This window comes from Electrophorus electricus, chromosome 13 (genome assembly GCF_013358815.1).
Source record: "Electrophorus electricus isolate fEleEle1 chromosome 13, fEleEle1.pri, whole genome shotgun sequence".
In the NCBI taxonomy this organism is placed as follows: domain Eukaryota; kingdom Metazoa; phylum Chordata; class Actinopteri; order Gymnotiformes; family Gymnotidae; genus Electrophorus; species Electrophorus electricus.
This window is the reverse complement of record NC_049547.1, coordinates 10,608,555-10,633,641: the sequence shown is the minus strand read 5'-3', so window position 1 is coordinate 10,633,641 and position 25,087 is coordinate 10,608,555. Positions and strand designations below refer to the sequence as shown.

The 25,087-nt window shown below is 42.5% G+C and overlaps 1 protein-coding gene across 7 annotated transcripts in view; it reads right to left on the bottom strand.

The window, feature by feature from the left end:
- Positions 1-23,408, bottom strand: part of syne1b (spectrin repeat containing, nuclear envelope 1b) — an 84,999-nt gene extending 61,591 nt beyond the window's left edge. For 3 of the 7 annotated variants that reach the window (XM_027011182.2, XM_027011178.2, XM_035532633.1), the window contains exons 1-24: positions 23,203-23,408; positions 15,254-15,315; positions 12,138-12,233; positions 11,848-11,931; positions 10,903-10,995; positions 10,298-10,476; positions 9,715-9,911; positions 9,041-9,150; positions 8,494-8,526; positions 8,114-8,221; positions 7,775-7,912; positions 7,296-7,460; positions 7,053-7,165; positions 6,804-6,972; positions 6,605-6,701; positions 5,696-5,898; positions 5,287-5,451; positions 4,995-5,147; positions 3,769-3,912; positions 3,487-3,654; positions 3,182-3,340; positions 2,177-2,341; positions 1,910-2,044; positions 1,437-1,595 (exon numbers count right to left, since the gene is read on the bottom strand). In XM_027011182.2, coding sequence (XP_026866983.2) covers positions 1,437-1,595; positions 1,910-2,044; positions 2,177-2,341; positions 3,182-3,340; positions 3,487-3,654; positions 3,769-3,912; positions 4,995-5,147; positions 5,287-5,451; positions 5,696-5,898; positions 6,605-6,701; positions 6,804-6,972; positions 7,053-7,165; positions 7,296-7,460; positions 7,775-7,912; positions 8,114-8,221; positions 8,494-8,526; positions 9,041-9,150; positions 9,715-9,911; positions 10,298-10,476; positions 10,903-10,995; positions 11,848-11,931; positions 12,138-12,233; positions 15,254-15,315; positions 23,203-23,269 — 3,162 coding nt within the window. In that variant the 5' untranslated portion in view covers positions 23,270-23,408. Of the gene's footprint in view, positions 1-1,436; positions 1,596-1,909; positions 2,045-2,176; positions 2,342-3,181; positions 3,341-3,486; positions 3,655-3,768; positions 3,913-4,994; positions 5,148-5,286; positions 5,452-5,695; positions 5,899-6,604; positions 6,702-6,803; positions 6,973-7,052; positions 7,166-7,295; positions 7,461-7,774; positions 7,913-8,113; positions 8,222-8,493; positions 8,527-9,040; positions 9,151-9,714; positions 9,912-10,297; positions 10,477-10,902; positions 10,996-11,847; positions 11,932-12,137; positions 12,234-15,253; positions 15,316-16,281; positions 16,470-23,202 lie in introns of those variants that run through there. The other 4 variants (XM_027011177.2, XM_027011180.2, XM_027011181.2 and 1 more) reach the window with 2 other exon arrangements.
- Between the last annotated feature and the right edge of the window lie 1,679 nt (positions 23,409-25,087).

Here is a 25,087-nt window from a genome sequence, read left to right as displayed (position 1 = left end):
TGGAGAAAGGAAAACACTGCATTCCAACTTAAAAACCTCATCCCTTCTGTGAAACATGGTGATGGTAGTATCATGGTTTGGGCCTATTTTGCTGCATCTGCACCATGATGGCTTGCCATCAATGATGAAATAATGATTTAGAGCAGCAATTTCTAAAGGCCGTCAGGCCATCTTGCTGTGAGAGAAATCTCATGCATCTCATGCAGCAAGACAACAAGTCTAAGCACACAAATCGTTCTATCATAGAATGGTTAAGGAAAAATAAAGTTAAGGTTTTGCAATGGCCAAGTCCTGACCTTATTCCAACAGAAATGTTGTGAAAAGACCCGAAGCAAGCAGCTAATGGAAGGAAACCCATGAACAAAACTGACTTAAAGCTGTTTTGAATGGAGGAATAAGCTAAAGTTCCTCCAAGCAAACATGCAGAACTAATAAACAATTACTGGAAGCGTTTAGCTGCAGTTATTGCTACACAAGTAGGTCACACCAGATACTGAAAGTAAAGGTTCACATACTTTTGCCACTCACAGATATGTAATATTGGATAATTTTCCTCAATAAATAAGTGAAAGAGTCTATTTTTTTCATGTTTGATTCTGTTCTCTTTATCTACTTTTAAGACTTGTGTGACAATGAGATAAAGTTTTAGGTCAAATTCTAAAGGGTTCACAAACGTTCTAGCACCACTATATGTCACTATACATAACATAACTACAATGCAGATTTCATGCTAAAATGATAATAGCTCCTGTCACAGCCCCCCCCCCCCCCCCCATTGATGTCACAGATCCGAGGACACTAAGCGCCATGTGATTCTCTTTTTGTTTTTGTTTTGTCTCCACTCTCTCGTATTGTACATCTCTGCCCTTCACTGTTTGAACTTTTGTCTTGTTTTCCCATCAAGTTGAGTATTTATACCCTGTGTTTTGCTGTCTTAGTTTGGCAGTTATTGTAAATTACACTACTTGCTGTGGTGTTTTTGTGCATATGTCTTGGTTATGTGTTTTGTTTCTGATTTCTGCGCTACATGTTGTGTTTCATTTTCTGGTTATATATCCTTGTCTCTAGGTTTCTTGACTTTATACTGATTTAATGACTGAGATAACCTATGTGTCCTGCTCCATCTCATTGTTTGTTACAGCTCCTTAACTTATAATGTACATGATATACATTTATATACTACATAAGAACTGTATTTATCAAATATAATATTTGTCCATAATTAAACTTTAGCTTAAAAAGCGGGTGGACATATGGAAAAAACATAACTGTGTATGGAAAAAGGCCATCATGCAAAAAAATATTTTTAATAATAAGAAACATATACATTCACAGCATATAGTGAATGCAGATCATCTTCAGCCCATCATGCTATATACTGCAGTTGATGGCTGGAGGCAGCTGTAAGGTATATGATGTCTGCTCCAGCCTCTCACCCTGTGCTCTTTGACCAGCCTCTCGCTGCCCATGTTAGGCAGGCTGCGGTTCTCTCGTGCCAGTTCTGCCTGGCACTCCTGCATAGATGCCATCAGACGGCCACGTTCTACCTCCACCTTCAGGCCAAGCAGGCGGTAAGGAATCTCACTCTGCACATCCTGAGGGCAAAAATTAAGCCCTTTAGATCAGAAGCCATGTTAAAAACTCACAATTAGCTGACATTTCCATTCACATATTTTCTTCTTTCATATTTTCTTCAAGTTTACTCAAACTTGCTTGACCTCTACTACAATATCTAGTCTCAAAGGGAAAAACAGTAAAAATATTAGTATAGTACACAGAAAGAGGATAAAATAACATTTCAAAAAACATTTACACAAATTAGCTCATGCTTCTAAAACTGTGAGAAAGGTCAGATGCTTTTTTTTAATGTATTATGAGTATAAATGTCTGCTGAAAAAGGTCAGCTGACCTTCCACTGTTTGTGCAGTTTCCTGACTGTTTCCTGTAGATTCTGCTGTTCCTGCTCAGGCAGAATGTCAGTGAGTTCATCACAGGCCTTCAGAAAGGCATTAAGGACTCGCTGATCAAGATGTCCAAAGAATTCCTGGAGAAATACAAGCAACAAAGAAAAAAGCTCTCATGCTTAATCCCCAAGGACTTAATCTGCTGAGGCAGACCTCAGCTCTGCACTTAGCTGACTTTAGGTTGACCAGAACAGACTTTGCTTTCTTCTCACCGTGTGCTTTTTGAGCAGCTCCTCTGGGTTCCCTCTCTCTGTCATGGAGCCTTGGGCTAACTTGAGAACCTTCTCCAGCTCCACACGTGACTCCTCAAACCGCTTCAGCAGGCTACTGTTGGCCTCCATGTGCTTCTTCCATTCAGTCGTCTCTTTTACCATAGCCTTCAGACACATCATTATATACAGTATTATGTATGGCCATAGGAAAGTGGACACCCCATTGAATTAGTTCAGAGGTTTCAGCCTCATGAGCTCAGGTGTATCAGCCACACCTATTGCTAAGTGTATAAAATCAAGTACATAGTCATACAATCTTCATAGACAAACACTGTCAGTTGAATGTTTCATTCAAGAACTCAGTGACTTTAAATATGGCACTCTGACAGGAAGTCACCTTTATGACAAGAAAATTTGTAAAATATCTACCCTGCTCGATCTGCCCTGATCAATACTAAGTGCTATTATTGTAAAATTGACGCACTTAGGAGCAACAACAGCACAACCATGATGTGGTAGACCACACAAACTCACAAAGTGGGGCAACTAAGTGCTGAAGTACATAGCATGTAAAAATCCTGTTGCATCAATCACTCCAGGGTAACTGCACAAAAACTGGGCATCAAGAACTTCCAGAAATGAGTTTCCATGGCTGAGTAACTGCTCACGAGCCTAAAGTCACTGTGGACAATGCCATGCATCAGCTGGAGTGGTATAAAGCACACACTGACACTGGACTCTGGAGCAGTAGAAATGCTTTCTCTGCAGTAATGAATTGTGCTTCACTATCTGGCAGTCTTATGGACAAATCTGCGTTTGCCCTACCAGAATGCTAGTGCTCACAGCAGTGTAGTGGAGGAAGGGTAATGGACTTGGGCTATTTTCCAGGGGTTGGACTAAGCCCCTTAAAGTCACTGAAGGGTAATGTTAATGCTACAACATATACAGACATCAGACTAAATAAGTATACAGAGTTTTGACAAGGAAAACCAGGCAGTGCCTAACCTGTGAAGAAGCCTGAAGCTCTCCTACTCTCTTCTGCAGCAGGGATGTGTCCAGGTGCCTCAGAGTTTTACTGCTCTCCAGGGCTTTCAATATAATCTGATGGTTCTTATCTATCACTGTAAGACATTTTTTACAGCTCTGCTGGTAAGTTACCAGCTCCTACAAACAGGACAGAGGAGGGAGAGAATATAAGTCAAATATTCTGAAATCAGATTTTAGAACATAAACTGATTATCATTGTTGTCCATGTTTATGTGAGTTTGTGTGAAAACATCATCTGATAGTATGAGTAACTCCTCAGTCACCTGGCACTTCAGTTTGAAGTCTCCCGGAGTGTCGGAGTCGCGTGCGCTGGTGATGCGGCTGGCTTTCTCCAGGGCCTGGTAGAACCCAGTGATGTGCTTCTCCATCTCCTCTAGAAGAGGCAGCAAGGCCTGGGAATCCCGCAGCACAGGTAGCACCTGTTCCCTGATCTAACGCACAGAAAAGCCGTTTGGTTCATGTAACAGCGAGGGCCGAAAGCACGATAGGTGACTCAGCTCTTTGATGTGACAGAGCCGTTCAGACAGAGAGATGCAGGCAGGCACCTTGCTGAGCTCCTCTTTGATGGTTGCCATGGCAGTCAGCATCTCAGTGACCTCCTCCTCAGGGGTGTCTTTAGTCAGTTGCTGTGCGTGGCGGGTGGCTGCTTTATACACAGCCTCCATCGATGGCCCCTTCTGCTTGATGTCCTGAAGGGGGACCATATAAGCAAAGGCTGAATCAGCACTCAAAAGTAAATGCTTATAAGAAAGTAGTTTGTCAAAACTGTATGAAAATATCTATATAAAATTGTATGTATGAAGCTCTGGGGCAAAAATTAAGTTTGGTTTTAGTATTTATCGGTAAGTGTGTTTTTAATGATGAAAAAAATGTTGTTTTATTTTATAAACTACTGACAACATTGCTCACAAATTACACAAAAAATATTGTCATTTAGAGCATTTATTTGCAGAATATGACAATCTAATTGCCATATTCTGCACGGTGCCCAGGCACCCCACTCAAGGGAAACATCCACTGACACAAACACACTGCATCTGCCCCACTCCCAGTCATCTGATTACTAAGCATGTGCACCTGTGTCTCATCTGCCTCCTTTGTTTCTCCGCTGTTTAAGGCCCACAGGGTCACTTGTCCAGTGCCACACATTGGTAACCTAACCTTCTACTAGAGGCCCTGAGGATCATTGCTACTCTGCTGCATCTCAGCACCCCGTGGCTTACCACCAGTGATTATCTGTTGTTGTTATTTTTAGCCAGCTCACTGCTGTGCTCTTTTGCATTTTCTTTCTTTGTTTTTTCTTTAAGATACTACTTTCCAAAACATGTGTCTCGCTCCATCCATTCTGACCTTACAATGGTCAAAATAAACGAAAATATGCAATGCTTACAGACTTCAAATAATTGCAAAGGAAACAAGCTCATATTCAACAATACAAAAGTAAAGTTCAGAAATTAATATTTAGTGGAAAAATACTGATTTTCATGCCTCTTGGCATGCTGTCTACCAGACATTCACATTGCTTGTTAAATAAGATTTGGTTCAGCTGATCATCTAATCAGGACCTCACTAAGTAGAATTTTTACTACATATATATATATATATATATATATATATATACACATATACATACTTCAAAAAAGTGTGTATGTATTTGTATATAAAGTATTATAATATATAAAGGCTGAGACTTTATTGTCATATGCACAGGGAACTGACAGAGAACTGTACAATGAAATTCCTGACATGTAAATGTGCATGACATCTTTACCTCAATGTCTTGAAGAAATGTCCTTATGTTCAAGAAGGAAACTTGGACTGGTGCATTCATCCTCTCACTGGATGTTTCCACAAAAATCTTCAAAGCCAACACACTGTCCTCATAGTCTTTCCTTAGCTTGTCTACTTCATCTGCCCTCGCATACTACATTTGAAGAAAAGGCATGTCATTTAATTTCCTCAAGGAGCCTAGTTTTTATTTATCCTTAATGCATTGTGGTCCCAACATCCGCCAAATCTGAGGTGATTTTGAGGTGTAAGATGCTGAGTGAAGTGGCACCTACATGTTTAACTTTGACAAACAGCTCTCTCCACCTGCCGTTGAGGAGGAGCAGCTGCTGTTTCAGGTCTCTAGACACAGTCTCATCACATGTCTCGATCAGGAAGTTCCCGGCGTCATTCATGTCCATGTGCTGCTGTATCCAGTGTGGAAGGTTCCGGAAGAATTCCTGCATGGGATACAAGACACCTGTATCAAATTATTTTTCCACAGTGACCAAGGCTTGAAAAACTCCTGGGAATTTGTCACTTCTGAACTAAACTTGGCATGCAAAACCCATAAAAGCACCGTGTTACAGTATGTACCAGAGTACAGGACAATATTTAAATTTGATACCAGCACAAATATCCCATAGCAGCAAATAAACACGCAGTAGCCTACAGTCCCACGGCTTGGCTGAATGCTCCACTCACGCGCTTGTCGCTCTCAGGGTGGCCGAGCATGCGCTCGGCGTCCTCCAGCCAGGCCTGCAGGCTGGCCACCACGCTGCTGTACTTCTCCCAGTTGGTGATGACTTCCTCCAGCATGCTGCGGACACTGCGCACCTCCACGGCCAGGTTCCTCCACTGTGCTGTCGCTTCGCTCAGGAACTCACTCACCCCCTCCCGCTCGCCAGCTGAAAGCACAGAGTGCTTCATTGTGAGCCCACGGCCAAGGAAAGAACAGCACATTTCAGCCCACACTAGGACAGGATAAATAAACACTGGAAAAATGTTATAAGCTATAACAATCTCTAGACATACTGCTTAAAAATGTTTTCAGAATGTCCATGCAGAATGTCCATAATATGGCATATAAGGTTAGTATTCTACAAATGATTAGACTTGATTTTGGCAGTAGATGTTACAATGTGAACAAATCAGATATAGAGTGAGACAGATTCAGCATCCATTGTGCTGTGAGATTAAACATTAGTGCACAGTCAATCATGGAACGATGCACACAGACAACAGTGCCTAAGGGTCTAAGAGAAATGCTCCACAGTGCCTACATGCATCTAAACATACCTCTCCTGCTGCTTTTACAGCCTAGAATATGAGATGGACAATTAGGTGCCCAAACGCAAATAGCTGAGCACCACAGGAATTATTACTACTGGAGACATCAGTGGTTACAGCTTAGAAACTGTTTGGACAGACTTGAAAGCATCATTGGTACAGAAGGAACACATAGTAGCTCTACCAAACACCTAGTAGCAATGCCAAACACACATTAGCACTACCAAACACATAATACTACTAAACACATACTACCAACAAATGATCAGGAAAGGAAGCATAATTACCCAGCATTAGGGGTGAAGAGAATGAGATGGGCTTTACCTGAACTATCAGATTTAACGTAGATATCTGAAGCCTGTTTGAGTGTCTGAAACGTGGTCTCATACTGCTCAAAGAACTTGTGGCCCTCAATGAATACCTGCAGGGAAGATAAAGTTGGTGATGTGTCTGTGGGATGCCCTGTTCAGACGGACCAGCGACAGCTCAGACACTTTCAGATAGCGCAATACCGTGGACTCACAATGTAGTTCTGCAGAAGAAGCTCCACAGAGTCTCGTCGGCCATATTTGATGATCCAGGACTTGAGCTTGGACTCAGCCAGGATAAGGAACGCCATGAGACGATACTTAATTTCCCAGAATTCCAGTTTAATTATGTGAACGTGAGATGAAGTGGACACATAATTTAATCTGCGGACATTAATACTTCAGTTAAATCGCTGAAGGACGCTGTGTGGCTAGGTGCAGAGGGGTAGGGGGGCAGGTCTGACCTTTCTGCCATGTCCTGGAGCTGTTCAGCTGGCACCGGGACACCATTTACTGCTCTGTCCCTGTGGATCTGCTGGAACGTCTGCCTGTGCCCTTCCAAATTCGCCAGCACCTCCTACAGAAAAGAAAACCACCATATCGGTGTGTGTTCTCTCCCCTCTCTGTTGGTTTCAAGCACATCCTTCAGCACATAACCTGTGATGTCAGATCAAGGGAAAAAACAGGAGCTCAGACCACCATCATACCTTGTGCTGGTCCAGTTTTCTGTGGACGATATTAGCCGTCTCCTCGTGGGCTTGCTGGATGGGGATTTCCTCTCTGAGCGCCAGCTCTGCACGATGCAGCCAGGCTCCAATCACCCCCAGTGGCCCCGGCAAAGACTTATCCAGATGCATATGCCAGTCCAGGAGCTAGAGATAAAAAAAACAGCATCAATAGCATTTAAAAGACAGGGGTGCTTCTGATACAGTGTACTTTCTGAAAAGCGATAAGTCCTCTTCTAGCTGGCAAGTGCCTACTCCGCATAGCATGCTGGCAGACAGGATGATGTTAATACAGCCCAGTGTTCCACTAGACAAAGACCTCTGTGTGTCCTCCTTCCCCATTAATGAACTCTGAGTGAATGGCCTCCACTCCACTTCACACTCCAGCATGTAACAGGCCTCCGCAGCACCTGGGTCCTCTTAGTTTGGTGAGCCACGATCGTGTTTTGGAAGGTGCGTACCCGGACGGACACTTGCTCCCAGACCTGCTTCACCACCGCCTGGTCCACGGACAGTTTATCGTCCCGGTGCACGGGCTGCAGGAGAGACTCCACCTGCTTCTTCCTCATCTCATACTGCACACGAAAGCTCTTAAAGGCCTAGGGAACAAAGCAGAAAAAAATAAGCAGGCCGCTGTTTTCTACATTTTCTAATAGGACCAGGTTTCTGAGACCAAGACCGGTCCCAAACCTAAAACTTTCAGTGGTGTACAACTGACAATGCAATGTAGTCCCAGACTAGGCTTCATCCATATCAGGGGAATGGGTTTCTCCAGGAGCCCACCATCTGGAGCGTGTTACCTGGTACTTGTCAGCAGGGCTGCCTTCTCCTCCCTGAGTGCGGAGGATATCTCTCTCCAGCTGATCCAGCCAGGCCTTCAGCTCACGCAGAACCTTCCGCTCCTCTCTCTGGAAACACACATGCTAAATCTATAGTCATATTCATACCTCATTTATGGTCAGCGTGCCAACCTCACTGCATCAGCTCAGCTACACTCTATCAAAACCCACAATATGCTAACCACACCAAGACAATGCCATGGAATGGCTGGAAACAGCTCAAAATAGTGTCTTATTCTTAGCACAATAAGGGATCCTAAGCAACCTGTGACGTAAGTAGGTATGATTACCATAGTCGCAAAACTGCCATGTATGAACACTGTACTGGAACATACACATACCTCAAGCATTAGTTCAATATCTTGAGGATCATACTGTCCAGGAGAGCCAGGCACACAGAGAGACGCAATCACAATCAAGATATTAGCGGCAAGAGGGAGGAAGGGAGAGAGAGGGAGGGTGAGAGAGAGAGAGAGAGAGAGAGAGAGAGAGAGAGAGAGAGAGAGAAAGAGAGAGAGAGAGAGAGAGAGAGAGAATTGCATGGAAAGTCCACTGCAGACACTGAAGCAGGCCACATGCAGCTGAGAGGTGCTATCAGTGCTTACCTGCAGCGTGGGGACAGAGAGGGCAAAGGTCGGGATGGAGCGCAGTAGCAGCTATGAGCGCACATGACAGGTGACACACAGAGACACAGAGCAGGCGTGAGCATGTGAAGCACATGGTTATGGAGGGGCAGGGTTAATCTTTCATTGACTAGATGCCTCGCTGAGATTGCCGGACCTGCGTGATGAAGAAGTACTACAGCAACAGGATTAAGTACGTGGTTTCTAGCCAGTGTGCGTGCGTGCAGACATGAATTGGCATTTGGTGCTGGTATGGAAGGCAAACCTCCTCTTGCTGTCCATCTGTCTCTGACTGGTGGGGGTCCGGATAGTGCTTAAGGAACTGAGCCACGTATGTCATGATGGACTTCTCATCAGGCTTGTCCACATCCACATCTGCAGAAACATGAAGACGGATGAGCTGCACAGCACATGATGGCGGCATCGGCAAAACTCACAAACTGGGAGGCAAGCTACATAACTGTATGGACCAACACAAGCAATAAAACCGTGTCATTACATAAAGAATGCATGGTAGCATCACCCGCGAGACCCTCAGCCTCTTAAGAACTACAGAGTGTTTAGTGCTACTGACAGCCTCAGTAATGCCTCTATCTGCCTTTCACTCTTGCCATGCGATTAGAGACATGCACTCTGTACACGCAGGTGCTGTCTGTTTTAGTGAGGCCAGCAATGTTCAGTCAGACTGACTGCATTACCCTCAAAGTATATGCACAAAAATTTCACAAAAATTCCATCACAGGCTGACAGTTAAAACATAAAATCTTAAATCCTAGGCAAGAATATCTGTTTGCAGCATTTAAAGCCAAATATTTTCTAAAATTACTTGGTAATGAAAAGGGGGAAAAATCTGACAAAACACTTTGTCAAATATTTGCTAAAATACTTCAAAGGTGGAATCAGGCCAGCGTGTCATGAAGGGTGAGGATGCAGAGACACCTTCAGGGTCTAGGAGGCGTGGGATGCCCAGCTGATTCTCAGCCAGGCTGAAGGCTTCTTCCAGGTTCTCCCTGTTGTTTCTCCTCTTCACAAGCTCCATGTCCACCAGGTCGGGGCGGATGGCATAAATGACAGAGTGGAAGGCAGCACCGCTCCGCCAGCTGGGTCCGAAGTCCTTCACCTCCACCCCCAGTCGCCTTCCAACACAGCACACCACCCCCTCTCAGCTATGGCTTTACATAATCGGCTGCTGGCACAAATCTTTATTTGACACACACAAGCTGATTTTAAATCTAGATTAAACACTAACTTGTTTATTCTGGTTTATATGCAGTTATGGGGTCTTTCACTTCAGTTAATTTGATTTTATATTTTGTGCTTTGTAGTAATTTTATTAATGTACTACATGATGTAAATGTAATCTTTTCTGTACAAAGTACTTTAATATTTTGAAGTGAAAATCGGAAGTGCTACATAAATAAAGGAGAGCCACATTTGTTCATACGCAGCTAAATACTGTATGTCTCTTCCGTTTCTACGGCAACATGAGTACAGTTACTCTAGCGACAGAAGCAACGCGTACTGAGTTGCAGTGCATTGCACCCATCGGAGCAGGGCCCTCTTGGCATTGCCCTGGAACTTGGTGACAACCTTCCTCTTCATGGGTGGGCTGGCCGTCTCTGAGCTGGCCATGCTGTCTACGGATGAGACACTGGTGGACAGAGCCTGCAGAGCTGGCAGGTTACTCGTCAACTCCTCAATCTGCACACGAGATCAGGAAACATCAGGGCTCATCTATACTCACTCAGCTTCTTCACCATCTGAAGAAGGTTCCATGTGAGTAACTGCTGTGTAAGAGATGTAGAGATTTCCAGTTTCCAGAAGAACGGGCCATTTTGTTTGGGTAGAGGTTCTTAATTGCTTAAAAGTGACAAAAATATGCAGGACATTCTGGACGGAGGCACGCCATCAGTTGTGCAAGCAAAACATCCTATTTCTCTGGAAAATTGCGTACTTCACTGCAATTTTGACGACCTCTACATCTTTTACTACAGCACACTGCAGATGCTCACTGGAAAACTCCCTTCAGATTCTTCAGATCCTTTGTCAGCTGTGCAAGCAACATGCCTTTTATGTTCTGGGAGGTGAAATACAAATATATGCACAAACCATCTTAAAATAGATTACCTGAAAATAAAGGATAATGGTCCATATTAATCCCAAGACTATGGATGGCCTTCCGTCAGCGATGTCAGTGGCATTTATATTGACGAGTTTGATCTGGGGGAGAAAAAAAATCACTGACATTTTCCAGTTGACACTGAATGATGAACAGGCACACATGTGTAACCTGGGTGTTGTCTGTTTCTTGGATGGCTAACATCTGAGCAACATCACTGTTACCAGGGGCCATCAGTGTCAGCCAAAGCAAGCCAGGCAAAACAAGCAAAGCTCATTCATCTGTATGTGCACCAGAGAGCCAGGTACAAAACATTAACACCTCTAACTCACACAAGCATGTTTTGCCTTTCTGCTTTCCTGCTCTCCTTTTTTTAGCATAAAAATACAACAGCAAACAAATGTAATATTTTCTTTTTGAAGTAGCCGCTTATGACACTCAAGTGCTTGTTATGATATGCCTATAAAGGCAGCCTATTTTCTGTAGTTGCATAAAGTACTGCAGCAAACAGAGGAGGCTAAAGCACTGGGGAGATGCCAGAGAGAACCAGAATTTCTCTCCATAATTAGCTAGCACGAGCAAACCACCACGAGCACAGTGAGAGGTGCAGCGGCCAATCATACTGACCGGAGATCCTCTGTACAAAGACTGGGGCAAGACATGGCAGGAGAGAGACACAGCAAGACACAGGCTTTAGACCTGACACTCGGGACAATGACTAAGGGACATTTGCTGTATTTTTACCTATTGTCCCTATCACTGATATTTCAAGCCTTGGTGTAGTCAAAAGGGGCAGCACATGAGGTTAAAAGTTCTTTATGAATATAAATATAAAACATTAATTCAAATATTAGCTTTCTGGTGAGGCCTCTCAGGTAGAGACAGGACAACGCTTTGGCCTTGTGTTTGGAGAAACGGAAGCTTTGTCTCAGAACTACGGAAAGATCACTTACTCTTCTGCCTTCCAAGAACTTGAGCGCTGTGCCGATATTTGACACCCAGTGGATTCTCTTCAGCTGCCGGCCCTGTTCACATGGCTGGGGGGGGGGGGGGGGGGGGGGGGGGTAAGCTTTGTCAGGAGCAGCAATAAAACAGCCTGTTTTAGCACAGAATCAAATCTGAACCACTGCCATATCTGAAAGTTTAATGGGAGATACTACCATTATTAGTCTGCTCACAACCTCAGCCTCTGGAGGGATAATCTGCAGATTTGGCGAGACAATGTGGACAATGCATCACTTACTAATTTCTGCCCAGACAGCACTTCCAGCAATGCCAGCAGTTTCACCCCATCTTTGATGTCCTCAAAAAGGTCACTGACTTCTAAAGGAGGTTTACGCTTCAATGAAGAGCACAAAAATAGCACAAGAATGAATAACAATAAGAAAATGTTTGTGTGATGTCTGTAAAGATTGGCTTTCAGAAGATGGTATTATCTCAGAATCACATTAGAAACACCTAAACACCCTTTAAACACCCAGTAATTATAGGCGGCATCGCTGTTCATGCAGTGACAGGCAAAACTGTCTGAAGAGCACAACCTGCTGGAAAGTGGCTTCCAAAGGCCATCGCTCGGCACCATGCCAACTACTGGCACCATGCCAACGCCTGGTGCCATGCCAACACATGCAATAAAGCCCATCAGAGCAGATCTTTGAATTCAGCCCTTACGCATCTACTAACTAGGTCCTATTTCTTAGGCATGCTTTAATAAGAATACAGGTTCAGGCAGTCATCTATTCTCACAGGTATTATGACTGTCTTGAGAATCCTACTGGGTTCTGAGACAGTTTTTTGATCAAAAACACACCACTTAGAATTATAGACCATTCAGCAAAGCTTAATTTTCATATAACTCTGTAAGAAAAGAGGTCTTTTTCATTGTTAGTAGAAAAAAACAAACAAACAAAAAAGCAGCATGTGTGAAACAAAGAAATGGACAGAAACTTCTTTTCCAGAAGGCATGGTGATAACCAGGCACCTGCTCCAACATCAAGGGTTTTATTTCTTGTCTTTTTTTTATAGAAAGCCTGCTGCATCACGGCACAGGCACACACACACACACACACACACACACACACACACTTACAAATAAGAGAGCTGTGTTAATGTCCCAGTGATGCTGAGAGAAAACAGGAAAGCACAGTTCAAATGTAGAATCCACCCAATGGCAGCTCCAGCTGAGGCTGTGACTAACAGCTCTTTACTAATCTAATGAGAATGAAGGGGCTGAGGTATCTTATAAAGTTCATTTATAACTCTAAGCTCAGTACCACTCCATGTTTCCAATGTATCACCCCTGGGCTTTTGACTGATTAATTATGACATTATACTTACGGATGAACTGCAAGTTTGAGTTCAGTCCTCCTGGTCAAACGCAAAATCTTTTCTGCCACAGCAGGAAATGGAAACAATGGGGAAGAAGGTACATGCTGAGTCAGAGCTCAGCTAGCACTTTGCATGATGGGTCCAGGTGTGAGAGACACCCCCCTTCACACTAAATAACTACAATACAGCAGTTAGATACAGTAGAGTAGAGAGGAGTGAAAGAACAGTGAAGGAGGCTAAGGGAGCACAAGCAGAGGGCCTGGCCCCGTCTGGGGAGCTGCCGTGGGATATGGGCCCGTAGGCAAAATCCAGCCATTTGCTATATTCCTCTCTTTTGATCTGTATGCGTATGGGGTAATCAGACATCCATAAAGGCACAGCCTCCATAATGCCTAACTCCAGTGCCCTCGTTGGCTGCCTTCATCACTCCAAAACCTTTCCCAAACGTCTCAGTACTGTGCCTCCAAACTGGTGCCAGCCAAATCCAGGCAAAGAAAAGGGCCTCTCAGCAAAATCTGCCTGACTGGAATACTTAAAACCCACACATTAGGGCCAGATTATGCTCTCTTTGTGGGAAGCAAAGTGCCTTGTCACCGAAGCAACTAATCAAGAATAAAAAAAGACAAGCATTCTTAGGAAGTAATGACAAAACATGCTATCAGCGCTAACTGTCTTTACTGGTACACTGTGCTGCTGCTTATATGCTGGTGTAAAAGACCACTATTGTATGGATATAATAATGAGTCATCTATGAGAATGTGCCATCTATAATAATGTGTCATGCAAACCCACAACATATGAAGCCAAATGGTCTGAGAGCAGACCTCTGAGAGCAGACCTGCTGAGAAGTGTTCCAGCCCTTCTTGTCCACCATCTGCATACATGTACTGTGTCCAAGATTGCCCACACAAACTCTCTCTTTCACACCCACACCCCCCCCACACACACACATTCCCTTGGAAGGTGAGACCGCTCTTCAAGAAGCATCAGTGTAATACTTCTCATTCCTCAGCAATGCAGCAGACAGTCTCTCTCAATACAGCATCAGTGTACATGGTGGCAACACACATCATACATCACCAATTATCACCCTCATTACAGTAAGCTGTACATATCTAAACAATCTAACAACAAGGACAGCCACCCTCATACTGGGTCTCACCACTGCTTCAATCTTGTATTATATGGGCCTGTCCATGGGGGTCTGTTATACTTCATGTGAAAACCAACTGTTCTCTATGGAAACAGATACCAAACTTGCCTTCTCATCCAGCAAGTATAGACAGGCCACTCCAGCCAAAGCACCAGGAGGCCAGTACCAAGCAGTAATCATTCAGCACACATGGGATATCAACAAGCACGCTTCATTTTGTGTTTCTTCATTAGAACAAAACAATAAGATCTAAGCCCCTGTCTTATTATTTCCAGAGATGTAAGAGTTATGACCTTTAATCATTAGTGCTGCTTTCTGTCATTACCCATCTTGTTTTCAAAGTCATAAAACTGGTTGGTCATAAAGCTTACATGGGCTATTCACTGTATACAGATGGAGAGTCAGTCACTGTTTCACTGGCCCACAAGAAAAAGTCTTTGGGCCAAAGATAACAACAACAACAACAACAACAACAACAACAACAACAACAACAATAATAATAATAATAATAATAATTATGTAAAAAATGTAAGACAGTTGAAATGAAGATTGACATGTTCAACTTGAAAAAACAAAAACGACACACATAAACTGCACACACAAAGTGTTTATGAACAGGGAACTAATGGAGATAACACTGGGCAATTCTATAAGATTTTTGTTATTTTTTTATTAAAGTTTTGATTTAAATACTGAATTGAAGAAATATCATGAAGACTCTGGGAACGTGAGCTCCAGAATTTGGGTTATAATAGTTATGATAGTAAGCATGTAGCAGAGTAGACCGGAAGCAAAGGCCTTTGTCAGTTACGCAGACTTGGTGGTGATGTAACAAATGAGTGAATACCATTATGGCACATATTAGGAAGAAGTCTTACCTTGGCTAAATGTGAATTAATCCACTTTGTAAAAGTTCTTTTCTGGACCAACTCTTGTTCATCTGGAAAAGAAGAGAAAATAGTTCATTACAAAAAGAACATAAAGAATAAATGTCTATTTTTGCCAGCTCCTCTGCAAGGTATCCGTGGTTTCTTCTTGTCCAGCAGACATTTGACTCATCAAGCCTTAATTTAATGGATCTGAAGCACAACCAAAATGAGTGACTTTATACATGACTAGTAAAGGAGGCCTGGTCTACCCCATTTATCTGACATTATAATGGAGGGTTGATTTCACAGCACAGTACTGCAGAAATGAAACTCCTAATGTTGCATGGATGAAAGCACTGAGCAAGCAAAATCACCTCGGCATGACAATGCACTTTAATATAGTAAAAAAGAAACATTGTTTCAATCACATGTATAAACAAGGCTCATCACTGAAGACAGGCTGGAACTCAGACCTGATCATCTGCATACATGAAGCTTGTACCAGAATGAAAACACAGCATTTCACACAAAACCAGCAAACCTTCACCCACAGAGCACTGGCACTGAAGCAGCATGGGTTCACACAGCTTACGTTGAACGCACTGGCAGGAGACCCCAGCCTGTGTATCGCATGCACGCCGTTTCCCAATGAGCCCAATGCACGCAACATCCCGTAGCAGAAACGCACGTGCCGTCTCAGCTCCAACACGCCGTGGTCATGTTTTAAAAAACCCAGCATGCGCACTTGATATGCAGCCACGGCTAGTGCACACTTGTAGCAGGGGACTGCGCTGGGTGGGCATCGGGGCGGGAGAGCAGCCGTGTGACACCGAACGGTAGTTACCTCTCTCTGGAAGAGGATCTCAGCTGGCCAGCAGTGGCTAGTGAGGCCTATGACCAAGTGCTGTGTCACTGCATATCTCACTCATGCATCTGCTTCACCTACATACGGCACAGCACACACTACATATAAATCCAGACTGCCGGTCTCGCTCCCACACATGTCCTGGAAAAGGAGTTGCCATTGACCCACTTACCACGCAGATACTGAAAGAATCCAGTCACCAGGTTCAGAGATGTGGTCTTTTTCATGGCTATGTCCTTAAACTGAGCCATTCTACCGCGCTGCGGGTCCCCTCTCTGTCCCAGTAGCGGTTAGCACGCGCGTGCGTGTGTGTCTGAAGATGTCATCCAAAGAGGAAAAGCAGGGAGTTGGAAAAAAAAACCTTTTTTATTCAGGAAGCAAAACAGAGCAGGCAGTGCTGCTTTCCCACTGAAAACACCCCCCTCCCCTCCACTTCTCTCTCTGTTCCTCTTCCACCTGCATGCACCCCTCGGAAAGGCCCCTTTATGAGGCGGGGGTTGGTTCCTGTCGTCGAGGGTGGAGAAGAGCCATGCTAGTGTGGATGTGCACAACCCCCGCTACTCTGCTCTGCCTCCATCTCCATCTGTGGCATCCTACCATCTACAGCACCGATCCTCCAATCAGCACGCAAGGAGCCGTGATGTCACAGGGTGGCCGGTATTATCCTGGTTTATGCAGGGGAGGGGGGAGAGCTCCTGTGCTACACAGCTTATCATATATCAGGCCAGCATAACAAGTGAAGCATGAGTGGTTTTGGACTTTCTTTTCCTCTTATGAGCTTGAGGTCAGTGAGGGTTTGCTGATAGCCAAAAACGCCATACACATGAGAAACAGTGAGGCTCAACCTGGACAAAACAAATCCAAGTCAGCATGTCACTCACTGATATTCACGCAAAACTATCAATGAATGACAAGCTGAGACGAGGCCAAAAACATCCTGTATAATTCGCGCACGCATTATTGGCAGTAACTGAAAGAGGCTTCAAGGAAAAGAGCTGTGATGATCCTGTAGATCTATACAAAGTACCCCGGTCTTGGTTCTGAATCATTTATGACGCAGTACATGGCTCGGGCCACCTGCTGCATTGCTGTCAGTGCTCATCCTGAGAGCATTATGGAGGCTGCGCTTCTGGTCTCTGTGCTAACGAAACTACTCAGCATCACCTTCACTCCTTGTCTTCCCCTGACAGTCTCCTAATGCCAGTGAAATCTTAGCCCACTTTGGCCATGTGCTATGATGCCAACAGGGACACACCCAGAATTAATTGTGGCTTGAACTTGAAAGCATGCATTGCTTTTAAAAGTATGGTTAATTGAATTGTGCTTAATTTAATCTCATGTTCTGTGTCTGGGTTCTGTGGTAATGGCGTTCTCCTACGCAAACCTACTTAGCTGAAAAAGTCCATTCCTTGCCACCGTTGCTGCATGCTTTACGTATTTATTTCTCAATCCGCCTTTTGTTCTCTGATCTAATGCCGAACACTAGCAGGAAAGCACTTTATTTTATACAAGCTAAGGCCATTCTTTGCTGTTACATATTTATCGTGATAAAGAATAAATGCACATTTTTTACCTTAAAGATTCTTATACTTTAAACTACAGATATCAGAACAGTGTGGGCCTGATGGCATAGCATAGTATAACAGCTGTACTAGGGGATATATATCACCTGCTATTTGGGAACATGTTCAATAATAGCTATTATGTGTCCAGCAGTAATGCAGATATTCACATGAGCAGAGTCATTCAAACACACTGTATAACCCAAGCAACGTAGCTTGGCAGTGCGTCTCCTTCATCACGTTCCATCCTGACTAATCAGAAAATTCAAACCTGTGGGGAAACCTGCAACTCCAGGCAGATTTGATGGCTTATCAGAAATAAACATATGTCAATCAGAAATAAGCATCCTTCTCTTGGACTGCTGTAAAGCAAGAGGGAGAAAAGCTAGGAGCAATTTGTCCAGAAATATTCAATATTCACTAAGGCATAGAACACTGCTCAAAGGGGGAAAATAACACAAACCAAATGCACAAAAGCAGAATGAGATGTGTCACACCCTACTGAATGCTTATGTGAGAGTTTTTAAGTTGCACACTGGCTGTCTGGCCATGAAACTGGACCAAGCAGAGAAAGACAAGTCCATTTGCTCATGGGGAAGATCATACTTTACAGTAAAACAGATCAAAGGAATTCTCACTGAAATATGCCAATTTTAAAATGAATAATAATAATAATAATATGTTTGATTTATATAGCACCTTTCTCAAACTCAAGGTCACTTTACAATAACAATACAGATGGAGAGAAACAGAACAAAAAAAACCACATTAACACTAATTAATAACTATTAGAAAAAAGGTGATGAAAGATGTTGAGAAAATAGGTATGTTTTAAGTGAAGTGAAAATCAGAAACGAAGAAATTGAAGAGCAGAGACGTAGAGATTGATCTGCTTCCTGCAGAGGCAAATCTACACTTGGGGATGGAGAGGAGACCTGCATCAGGAGACCGAAGTGTACGAGTGGGGCAGAATGAGTGTAGGTAGGGAGGTGCAAGACTGTGCAGAGCTTACATACTTGTATGTAAGCAGCTTTGTATGTAAGCAGAAGGAGTTTATACTGAATGCATTCAGGGACAGGCAGCCAGCATAACTGATATAAAATAGGGGTGATGTGGGCTGATTTTCTAACATTCTAACAGAATTCTCGTGGCTGAATTTTGAACATATTGAAGTGAGTGGATTGTTTTGTTTTGGATGCCATTGAAGAGAGAGTTGCAGTAATCAAGCTGGGAGGTGAAGTTAATTATGATCAATGACTAAGTGTATAAAGTGACTTTAATTACACATTCATCAAATGACTCCCACTTACATGCACAGCAATAGTGATGAGCCACAGAACCATGTGTTTAATGAAATGATGTGATCCTAATATTTTGCATTTCATAGGAGTCCACCCGGCACTTAATATAAACTAGTGACAGGTAATATGCTTGGCAGCAGGTCAGATGCAGTATGCTGACTGCAGTATGCATTATGCAGCTCGTATTAAAGGCTGCACAGAGCTCTCGGCCATCCACCAGGGGATCTTGTAAAGGCCCTCAGACCTCCACCTGGCTACCCCAGGTCTCCTTGCTGCTGCAGGCCCTGACCTTCACACAGACAACTGCACTAACGGACCCGCCTCTGACATACACAAGATCCTGCTGTTCTGGATGTTTGTCTGTCCTTAGCTAAGTACATAGGTACAAGCATATTCCTACAGACATGTCCCATAGCACTTTCAACATTTTTTAAGGTTTGCCATTAAGAAGCATCTAGCAGTTTAGCTCCTAAATAAACACAGCTTGTAGAAACATTGCCATCTAGTGTTTGATAGAAATGACAAACGCTGTCTCACAGCGTCATGTAAAGTGTATAATATGCCACATGCTTAAAGTTACAGTCAAACTAGTCAGTAGTTAGTATTCATCTAGCAAGCATAATTCAAAGACTATCACAGTTCAAGTAGTATAATATATTTTCAGGTAAGCAATCAAACACCAAGCACAGATAGTGTATAGTGTATTGGGGTCAGTGCAATAATTACCCACTAAAGCATTCACAACAGGCATTAGTCAGTATCAGACAAAATAGTGTGTGTGATAAATTCTGATGGCTGTGTGTTGGCAGCGTGTTGATGGTCTCTCCGGTCTGAGATAACATCAGCATCAGCTCTTCCTTTACAGTCCCTGGCAGCTACTCCTGACACTGAAAGAAAGCTTCTGTAACTTCTCTCAGCTGTATGACATTACACGTCACTGCATACTCCTCTCCCATCTCACACTATGAACATCTACTCTACGGATACAGAATCACAAAATCGTCATGCCACAGACGTCTAGAACCACTTAAGGCAGCAGAAACTAGGACTACGAATATCATTTCACTGTTCCTAACATCAGAACAACAAAATGGTTGATAGGCAGATGGTGTTTGCCATTTGGTAGATGAATGGCACGCGATTTCAACCACACAGTCTTAACTGGAACATGGCAGTAACCACCTATGTGGAAACCACACAGCAGCTTGAGTCTCGAACCAAGAGCAGCACTAACCACAGCCTATTTCACAGCACTAACATATTTACTTTATTTATGACATATCTACCATGGCAACGGGGATTTTCCTCCCTTTCACACAAGCATTCTCCTTCCTCTTTCCTCCATATAATGCCGAATATTTTTAAGTAAACAAATATCAGTTTCCACTCATGTTGTGCTGAACAAAAAGCAGGAAAACAAATACTTAAAATATTAGAAATGTAGATGCTGAATATTCCTTTCTTCATTTTACATCAAATTTTATTCTAGATGCAACCTTAATTTCGGGCACTAACTGATATCTGCAAACATTACTTCCTTCCTGGTACATATGTATACTCAGTTCCTCCCTACACGTTATTCACAGTTATACTTTGACTACGTGTATTTTGCACCCGCAGGAATCTCCATGGTGATGAGGTCTACACATTAACCCACTGTCTCCATGCTAGCTACTGTACTTCTCTCCTACACCATGCAGAGAGCCCATTAATTACCTAGTACTGCATACATGGAATCAGGGCTCATTAAAACAGGGAACACACTATTCTGTGCAGGACAGTTTGCAGCTCTGGGGATCATTGCCCCAAAGCCCACATTCAAGAGAATCTCCGAGACATTTCTCTGCAGGTTCTTATGTAAGTTTCTACACTGTTTTCAAAGCAAGGGAACTGTAGTCAACTCTTGTGGATTTATGTATATTGCATTTATTGAATACGTTCCTGAGCTCTTGTCGTGCAGCTTCAGAAGAGTTAAAGCATCTCCCGAGGCTGACTAGACAGCCTCACAGCAAATCACTGAAACTAATATGAATATAAACAAATCCATATGTGTTGTTTTTGTGATCACTACTAAAATGTAGAAATGCATTGTGTCTTTCCATAATGCAATATATATTATATGGGTATAATCAGTTGAGGGAATGGTCATGTGTTTGGGGGTATAGTCAGTGGGGTATTGTCATATGTGTTACAACCTGCATGAGATGTGTGTTTTTGCTGTGAAAACTGGCTGGTGAGAGTAACCATATACATCAACACAACAGCACCTGCATGAAAAACTTTCATCTCTCAAAAGAGTAGTCTTTTTTTTGTCTCTCTCTCTCACATACTCTCTCTCTCTTTCTCTCCTTCTCTCTATAAAACTAACTTGGGAAATTAATTCAGACTCTTTATTCAGTATTACAATAGTAACTTAATGCAATGAAGTGGCCACTAACATACAATGCATCATAGCAAGGACTCTGTTTTAACACTGTGGCAAAAGAATCCTTTTGCAAATTTCTCAGAGAGGCTATAATTGCCAGTCATCAAAGGAAGCTTGAGCAACAGAGGTTGGTCAAAGTGTGGCTCTCCTTGGTAACCAAAATGCCTGATGAAAACCTTAAGTATTATACTTCCTTAAAGAAGTGTGAGGAGCCCATTTCACAAAGCCTGAACACTGAACTAAACACAGAAAATGAAAGCAGTGTCTAATGAATGAGCAGCGGGCCTTTTATTAAACATCTTCCTTAAGTTGCAACCAAAATGAGATTTTCTTCGTAAAGCAGACTTATCTGGGACAGTTCACCAAAGCTGTGCTTTGTTGCTTCATCATTATGGCTTGGTTTGATTCACCATGGCTTATAATTAAATCATCCACTAATTTGGCAACGAGGATATGGGTTTCTGACCAGAACTAAAGTAGAGATTCATCATTTCAGAAAAGGAAGAACAAGACTGGTCTCCTCTCAACCTGCCCCAATGGGAAGGTTTCCTGCTGTGAGAAAAACCCTGGCAGGTCCTACAGCAATGCAGCACAGCCAGCAGCATTCTGTCACCTTGCCAGCAGCACTCTAGACACCTTGCTGACAGGAAACAGCCCACTTTATATATATATAAGACAGAGAAAGAAAGCAATTACCACAAACACATTTGCATAATGCTAATTGGCCCATAGATTTCATTGAATATTTACAACATTAACATTTAAGGGTGAAGTGTTTCTTTAAACATTCAGATGACAGCTAGGTCTTAGATCTCTGCAGCAATCTTCCCTGCCTAAACTAAATGAGTCTATGATCACCTTCGTCATTGTAAATTATGCAAAGCACAGAACTAGTAAAAAAGCAACCTCAGTTCTTTAGATACAACCTCAGTTTGCCGTGATTGTGGCCAGACAATATATTAGCAGAATGGCTGAATGAATAGAGAAATATTAGTTTATATTAGAGCAGTAATGAATTTCTTTAAATGTTGCTGAAGCAGCTGTGTTATAACACACAGATATCTATATGAATCTGTATCCTTGGCTGTGGAAATACAAGCATTTGGCAAATTTCAGGCTAGACTGAATCAGCAAAATCTCTACGCTGACCAACCGAGTCAGGGCTGAGTCACAAGAGATAAAACTATATTTTATTGAATTATCAACATGCATATGCACACACACATGCACACACACACACACACACACACACTCACATATGTATATACCTACATACATACACACCTTCATACATATTCCTGTGCATATATACATATAAAATACATAAAGAAGAAAGTGCTCATTTCTGTCTCAGGCAAGGAACAACTCTTCACATACAAAAGGAAGGACACGTGAAAGTAGAAGTATGGAACCGAATGCATGTCACATGTCATTCTAGGGAGTGTCCAATAAACGCCAAGAAAATGAGTATTGTTTATTTAGAACAGATCCTGAGATTTAATCAAGGACTATAAGAAGGGCTACCACACCTTATAGAAATATGTCCCACTGCCCTTAAGATGAGAGCTCAGGTGATCCACACTTTAAATATCTCACTATACCACTCACTGATAGGCCTAGTTTTTACCCACTGAATCAGAACACATCTACTAGCCAATACGAGAAGCTTGCTTAGGACTTTGTAGTGTGCATTAGTTATAAAAATGATCACGGAGATTCAGGAAGAGCAACCTTGGTTCTGGTTTGACCCACTGATTCAAAATGCTACCGGTTCAGAGAGAGAACGTTTAGACAACATCACTTACCTTGCAGTCTTTGCATCACGTTCATGATGTCCTTGCTGGACCTCCCGAAAGGGCTACGTGAGGCCATGGCCCTTTACTGCAACGGTGGGCTACACCTCTCTGTCGGGTTTGATCTCTCAAGCAGTCAGCAAAGCGGCTGATGCACTACTTTCTTAGAAGGGCATCCCCACTCAACCTTTCTGTGGTTCGCAGGCGCTATCTTGCACTCTCTCTCTCTCTCTCTCTCTCCCTCCCTCTCTCTCTCTGTGAATCTAAGAAATGGATTTGCTGCCGGAGGGATCCAATAAGAGAGCTGGGTTCTGTTAGGGGCCTGGCTGCTTTATTGTCGAATCACAAGCCTTCTTCCTTTTACTGTCATAGATCAAGAAGAGGGGAGGTAGTCTGCATACAACTTCCAAGGCACAAAACAGAATGGCATAGAATATATATTATTTTAATTATACAGATAATATTACAGTTGACAGCCACTGATTAATCTGAGTGAAATATGTCTTTTGTAAATACATAATGCACATTATGTACAAAATTTACAAATTAAAATATTTAGTACTGGCCTTACAGCCATCATAACTTATAATTTCATCAGTGAAATCTATGTTTTCCACTCTTTGTTTAAAGAATATTTACTGTCCTCGTTACAAACAACAAGAAAGTACTTACATAAGGACACGCAAGTATGACTCGAGGAATTTAATTCCCAGTATACCATTTCATTATTACCAACGCCTGGCTAAATCGGATAGCTTGTTACAATTATAGTTAAGCACAGCTTGATGTAGGAAGAGATGCTTCAAACAAAGCACTGATAACCTAATACAAACCCTAGATAACCTAGCGTTAGGTTAATTCACTATTTTAACATAGCTAACGTTAGGTTAGTTAGCGTTAGGTTAGACAGCCCTAAAGTAGTTGAAATGAACAGACTATAAAACCGTAAACTATACTCTAAGCAACCTAACTTTGCATTTTTGGAGAAACGTCATCAGGCTATTTAATTTCTTTCCGTATTTCGAAAGTAATAACAATCATTATTCTGTCTCAATATTCTTGATGTCTTAAGGTCCGACCCTCGGTCGCCTGCAGGGAGATACCTCTGTTACTTGTGTTGCCTATGGAAACGGCAAATTTGCCGTCTTTACGTACTTTAGCGCCACCTAGCGATGCATAAAAGTAACCTTCGCCTACGTAAATGCATTCAGGTCAGAAAACGTTCTGACCTATCGCAGGTCTAAATTCTATGCGTCAGTAGTAGCACATACTTACATTTTACGTTAGGAAAAAGACTTCCGAAACGCGCCCACACCTTAACAAAGTTACACAACACAATTTTGTCAATTTTCGCATCTAGGTTTGCAAAAGCCAGTTGATAAATGCCTTTTGAAATAGATTTTATGCTTAAATCAAAACATCAAAGTGTTTTATAAGACATATGCCAACATTTGACAAAATTTGGATATAGATCATTAATTTATGCCCTACATATTTTGGGAAAATAATACACTATATGGGATTTTTAAAAAGATTTTGGAGATTGAATTAACCTTAATTAACCTAGAATGTCTATTTAGGTCCAGATGGGCACAAATAAATACTGTAAGTGTTAATTCATAAAAATGAGTGTTAATTCAATAAGAAAGTAAATGTATTTTCTTTCAATGAGTGACAGAAGTTTAAATAAACCCCCTTTTATGGTTTTAAACCCAATAGTGAAAGGTTATCTGCTGGGCCCTCACATTTTCTCATGGACACTTTATAGAACATCAACTGGTATCTCTGTGGTTTCACAGAGAGGAAAACTGTGGTTTTCCTAATGTGCTTCTTTCCAAAGTCCAAGCAACAGGCTGGCATCTCCTCATCTTTCATCCAAATCAAACACTGTTCACTG